Below are 6775 nucleotides of genomic sequence, written 5' to 3'. Positions count from 1 at the left end.
GGTTTTTGCATGTATCATGTTTAGGAATCATATGAACATAGGTCATATGGCATTCTTGTTTCGTTATACCATCTTAATTTCAAGAAATAGCATATTATTATTGATTTTGAAAAGTACAATATAATAATCATAAAAAGAATAAGTAAAATGGTATGAAAAAACAAGAAATAATAAGATACTTTCATTTAATTGTTACTATAGCATCTTACTTTCATTTTTATTTTCATTTTCCAGCTAACGTGCCTAAAAATTATTTTTATTTTATGTTTCTTAAAAATATACTAACAATAATGTTTTTCTTTCTTAACCGTGGTTTTTACGGGTTTACACATTATAAACTTGTTTACATTGGTTTCTTATAAGTTAGTCAAATTTTGCTTGTACAAAAATGCCAACACATAAATTAAAAAAAAAAAAAAAAAAAAAAAAAAAAAAAAAACTCTTAATAAAAACTTGTTAATTAATATTTTTTTTTTAAAAAGCTTGTGTTTTAAAAAGTTTATATTACAAACTCTTTTTTAAATTTTTTTATAACCTATATTAATTTTATGTTCCCTTAGGAACAGTAAAGTTCCTAGGGGTTTGACATAATTGATCATTTTTTTTTATCTATTTTGACATTTTTGGTATTTTTTTGGAACCTTTTAATATTTAAAGTTTAATTATAAATATTTAAGGAATTGATGACTTTGGTCCTTTTTCTAAAAACTTGTTAATTCTAACCCCTTATAGTAAACTTGTATTTTTTTGTCAACTTTGCCTCTTCTTTTTTACCCATTTTGACACTTTTGGTCATTGGAATCAACTTTTTTTTTTTTCCATTTTTTAGGAACCTTTTAATATTCAAAGTTTGGCCACAAAACTTTAAGAAATTGACGACTTTGGTCCATTTTCTAAAAAACTTGCTAATTTTAACCCCTTTAATTATTTAGCCATTTTTACACTTTTGATTTTGACACTTTTGGTCATTGGAATAAAAAATTTTACATTTTTTAGGAACCTTTTAATATTCAAATTTTGGTTACAAAACTTTAAGAAATTGACAACTTTGATCCATTTTCTAAAAATTTACTAAAACTCATTTAATTCTTTAGCTATTTTGATACTTTTGGTCCTTACAGTTAAAACTTTTATATTTTTTCATAAAAAACACAAAAAACGGCCCAAGACGAAGCCTGAGTTTTTCCGCTAGTTATTATGAATGCTCTATAAGAACTGTATATTTTTAGCATTAGCATATTATAAATTATAATAATGGGGTGTTTGGGATTGTTTTTTAGCCTAAAAAAATCCTTTGAATAAAAGGACTTTTTGTCTTATAGATTTTTGCAAAAGGAGATTTTAAAATGTGTTTGGATTATCTTTTAAGAGAGCAAAGGTTAAAAAGCCAAAAGTCACAATTTCTAGCTTTTAAAATCACTAATTTTTATTCTTGCCAAAAAGTCATTATAAAAAAATTGCAAAACATCTTTTCAACCTTTTAACTTTTTGAAAATAACAAAATTATATTACGGTATTAACTTAAATTGGGAACACGTAATCAGTCCCCCTCTCCCTTTTTTTTATCCTCTCCCTTATGAGATTTGACATTTTAATATATATATATATATATATATATATATATATATATATATATTAAAAATATTATCCATCAACTTAACCCAATTCCTTTATTGTCCCCTTACTTTATCGAATGGGGTTAAATTCCACAAATATTCATGAACTTTGGTTCGATTCCAATCCCATTTAATCTTTTTTAAATATATAATTATATTTTTCAATAAATATTATTATGAATAATTAATCAACGTTGCAATTAAATTGTCAAACAATAAAACTAAAAAAATAATTATTATTATACATATTTAACCATTAAAACTAGAACGATAATAATTATTATACATATTTAGATGTTAAAACTAGAACGATAATAATGATTATACATATTTAGCCATTAAAACTAGCACGATAATAATCAACGTTGCAATTAAATTGTCAAACAATAAAACTAAAAAAATAATTATTATTATACATATTTAACCATTAAAACTAGAACGATAATAATTATTATACATATTTAGATGTTAAAACTAGAACGATAATAATGATTATACATATTTAGCCATTAAAACTAGCACGATAATAATGATTATACATATTTGGATGTTTTGTTCTTTGCAATTGCAAGTTGTAAAATAAGTGATGAATTATTTTTTGAAATTTGTAAAAGTCCAAAAACAAAGTGATATTTTTCTTTGAAATTGCAAGTTGTAAAATAAGTGATGAATTATTTTTTGAAATTTATAAAAATTATAAACGAAGTGATGTTTTTGCAAGTTGTAAAAAAAGTAATGAATTATTTTTTGAATTTTGTAAAAGTTATATGAAATGATATGTTATTCTTTTAATTTAATAGGGCTATTTAAATTTAAGTTATTGTTTGGTACCAAAAATTAAAATACTTAAATGTGTTATAAAAAATAATGAAAATATTGTTAATAATTATAAATAAATTGAAAAACTCAAAGTAAAGGAACCATAAGTTTTTAAATGTGTTATAAAAAGGACAAAAGTGCACAAATGGTCCCAGTGGTAAGCTAAAAATTGTCACTTTGGTCCAAAAAAGTTTGGACTAGCACCAGAGGTCCAAACTTTTCATTTTGTTGCGAATTTGGTCCGATTTGCTTTAAACTTTTTTATAAAGACGATTTTGCCCCTTACTATTTAATTTTTCATTTTTCTTTTATTACAAAAATTTAAAATAATTAAAAATAAAATACTCTCTCTCTCTCTCTCTCTCTCTCTTTCTTCGTTTTAATACCCAGTAGATATAACATCTTCTTCAAAACTCACCTTTTACTCCTCACCATTGTTCCTTCTTCTAGATATATTTCTCCTTCCAGCCACGAAAAATCAACCACCAACACCACAATCACCCACCATCACTATTCTCATAGTCGACACCATCCGAAAACCCCTATTCTGATCATCTTCTTGACAAAATTGAAACCCTATCACCATCACATAAGCTTTCGTTCATTCATCAATGGCGTCATTACCTTAAGGTTTTTCCGACACGAACAAACTAAATAAGCTGCATATCTTCATCTTTATTTCTTGACAAATTCGACATCCAAGAAACGAGGTATTAAGCCGAAAATTGAACCAACCCTAAATCTCTTCAAAAACCCCAAAACTGAATGTTGGTGGTGGTTTCCATAGAAGAAGGTGAAGATGGTGGCTGGTGGGCTTTGTTTACCAGACGAGGTGGGTTACGGTGGTGAATAAACACAACCACCAACAACACCAAATCTCCCCTGAATGATGAACTGGTAACACAGTAACCCACTTCATCTTTTACATCCTCTATCTTCAACATCGTCTTCTGTATCCTATTTGATCTTCCCTCATAATCCATAATCCTGATTCTTATTAGGATCCGGATGCCTGGTGAGTTTACCATCATCAGGAAGAATCGTGAATAAGGGAAAAAGTAGTGATGACAACATGTTTTGAACTGATGTAATCCATTTAGATTCATCTCCAAAATCCATCAACGAATTGATAGATTTTGGGGAGACCCAGATGGACCGAACAAAGGAAGAAATCTTATTTCATGGTTTGTGGTTTAAGATGAAGCAACTGGTGGTGTGGTGTGGGTGATAGAAGTGGTGAGTAATTTTGCAGGTCTCGATGGTTTTGAGGAACGGATGAGCGGGAGTCGTATCTTTGGAGGTTCACCAAAAGAAGCTTGACATGAGATCTGGGTTTTGTTGGAAAAAGCTTGAAATAAGATCTAATGTTGTTCTGGTTCTGATGACAAATTCTTGTATCCAATTTGATGTTCTTGATGAATTTTTAGGGAAGAAACCATTAAAGAGCTTTTGTAAAGGTAAAGTAATGAAAAAGGAATGGGCATGAGAGAGAGAGAGAGAGAGAGAAAGAAAAGGGAGAGATAGTATTTTATTTTTCTTTTATTTTGAATTATTTTTAATTGTTGTAATAAAAGAAAAATGAAAAATTAAATAGTAAGGGGCAAAATCATCTTTATAAAAAAGTTTAAAGCAAATCGGACCAAACTCGCAACAAAATGAAAAGTTTGGACCACTGATGCTAGTCCAAACTTTTTTGGATCAAAGTGACAATTTTCAGCTAACCATAGGGACCATTTGTGCAGTTTTGTCTATAAAAAAATAATAAAAATATTGTTAAAAATAATAAATAAATTGAAAAACTCTAAAAATGAAGGAACTATAAGTGTAAAATAGAGATTTTGTATGTAAAAGAAAAAAAAAAAAAAAAAAAAAAAAAAAAAAAAAAAAAAAAAAAAAAAAAGGGGCGATTGATTTAAACTCCAAAAAGAAAAGCGCGTGATATAGGATTAACAGGGCCCACTTAAATTTCAATAGTTATAATAAAAAGCTAAATTGGGTTGTACGGTACAAATCGGTTAGGCAGTGAAGAAAGATGAATCGAAGTCATGAGTCATTTGAACGGAGATTACTTGGCTGCGTTTAAGCTATCACAAGTGTCCTTCAAATTGGCGACGATCATCCGGTGGCTATCATAATCAACTAAAAAGCTCGGTTTCTGCTCAGAAGGCGGTGAACAGAAAAGGAAGATATGGAGGATGCGGGAAAGAAGGCGGTGACGGAAGGAGTTGACTGCAAGATTCCGGTGACGGAAGCGTGGATAAGGAAGCACCGTTTGCTTTACGACGGCGCCACCAGACACCCTTTTATCCGCAGTATCCGTGACGGATCAGTCGATTTCACTTCTTTCAAGCGATGGCTGGTAATTTCCCCCCTTTTTCTATTGAACTAACTGTTGAATTTGAAATGAAAGTTTTACGAAATGGATTGACCTCAACATAATCGTAATGTTATTGTCAAAACCTGCAACAAAACCACATCGGATATTTTATTTAAATAGTAACATGTTTAAATTCAAACCAGTTTGTTTTAGGGCTTTTTGCTCTAATTATTTTGCGAATTCCTTTTGAGTCTGATCAAATTTCAGTATGATTTGAATTGAAGATTGCATGAATCGCTCCTAATTCCAATCGTTGAAATTCATGTTGATGTATAACGCAGGGACAGGATTATATATTTGTGAGGTCATTCGTCCCGTTTGCAGCGAGTACATTAGTGAAGTCCTCGAAGGAATCTGGCGATGGTTTGGATATGGAAGTGATTCTCGGTGGGATGGCATCTCTAAACGACGAAATCAATTGGTTCAAGAACGAAGCTTCCAAGTTTCATGTTTCTCTCACAAGCGTCGTCCCACAAAAACCAAACATCAAATATTGCAGGTATTAACATAATCGACGATTCTTCCATTAACGTATTTTATGTTCAATTAGCAACTGAATTGCTTGTTGTTACAGGTTTCTGGAGAATCTAACAAGTTCAGAAGTCGAATACCCAGTTGCAATTTCAGTGTTTTGGGCCATTGAGGTTGTGTATCAAGAAAGCTTTGCTCATTGTCTTGAAGAAGGGAATATGATCCCAGAAGAACTACAAGCGACTTGTGAACGATGGGGGAATGAAGGTTTTGGAACATACTGCAAGACGTTGAGGGAGATTGCTGATCGTTGCTTGCAGAAAGCGTCGCCTGAGGTGATCTCGAAAGCAGAAGTGGCTTTTTTAAGTGTTCTTGAATATGAAGTTGACTTTTGGAATATGAGTGTTGGAGAAGCGTGAGTTATGTGAAAAAAGTGTTTGACCTTTAAAAACTATGTGACGTATGTTAAGTTATTACTGTATTAAGATATGTATTAATGTATGATTAACCTTTAACAAATCGCTATTAGTAAATTATGTGATTGTAGAATTACATTGCAAAGATGTGAACATTTTTTAACTTTTTCTATGTAACATGATTTGAAACCCTCCTCCTATTCTTGCCTAGAGGGTGTTTAGGACTGCGATATGAAACAAGCATATAAATGCAGAATTAGATAATCATTGTAACATGACACGTAAGGTAAAGTGTTTGGATGTGTTCTTAATTTGTAATACTAAGACTATAGGGTATGGTGCGGTTTGGGACCGCACCTTGGTGCCACATCAGCAGGGAACACCGCCCCCAGGGTGCGGTTTCCTGCCATTGAGACCGCAGTGCGGTCCCTGAAGACCGCGATATTTGATTGGTTGGTCATATTCTTGACCGTTGAACGCAATTTCCCCCTTTTTTTTTTCTTTTTCTTTTTTTTTTTGTTTTTTTTCTTTCCTTCCTATATATATACACATATCAAACTCAATTTTTTTCACAATACAATCTTTTCTCTCTCAAAAATTTTTTTTTTTTTTAAATCACCACTCTCCAAAAAATGTCATCTTCTTCATCTTCTGAAGAATTTCAGACTATTTTTGATACCGCTATTACTGTTTTTTTTATTTTTTTATTTTCAAGTAATGAAGAATTATGTTTTTTTTTTTATTAAAATAGAAGGTATATTAAATTAAATTAGTTAAAAAAAAAAGTTTTATTAAATTAAAATACTTAAAAAAAATAAAAGAAAAGAAAAGAAATGCAAAGTGTGGCACCACACCCTTGGTGTGGCAAGAAACCACACTTAAGTGGTAAAATGTGATGTGGCGCTTACGTGGCGCTTACGTGGCGAGGGAGGGAGTGCGGTTTCGGTGGCACCACTCCCTCCAGCCTAAGGCAGAAGAGCAGTGAGCACCAACCCGTTTCCGAAGCCTGATTTCTCGCTGAAAACCCAACATCATTGGGCCCAAGTCCAATGATCACCAGTGGGACTTGCTGGTCT

General features: G+C 31.2%; 1 protein-coding gene across 1 annotated transcript; it reads left to right on the top strand.

Moving 5' to 3' along the window:
• The first annotated feature begins 4454 nt into the window (after window positions 1-4454).
• LOC145059100 (heme oxygenase-like, multi-helical) lies at window positions 4455-5832 on the top strand. Its single transcript, XM_079006968.1, has 3 exons — window positions 4455-4794; window positions 5094-5311; window positions 5387-5832. Exons 1-3 carry the CDS (start codon window positions 4624-4626, stop codon window positions 5700-5702), a joined length of 705 nt encoding a protein of 234 aa, XP_078863094.1. The 5' UTR covers window positions 4455-4623; the 3' UTR covers window positions 5703-5832.
• The last annotated feature ends 943 nt before the right edge of the window (window positions 5833-6775 follow it).

The sequence above is a fragment of the Lactuca serriola genome, chromosome 6, assembly GCF_051521515.1.
Source record: "Lactuca serriola cultivar US96UC23 chromosome 6, Lser_US96UC23_V15, whole genome shotgun sequence".
Lineage (NCBI taxonomy): Eukaryota > Viridiplantae > Streptophyta > Magnoliopsida > Asterales > Asteraceae > Lactuca > Lactuca serriola.
The sequence above is the reverse complement of the archived record's forward strand: the minus strand, read 5'-3'. Positions and strand labels throughout refer to the sequence as shown.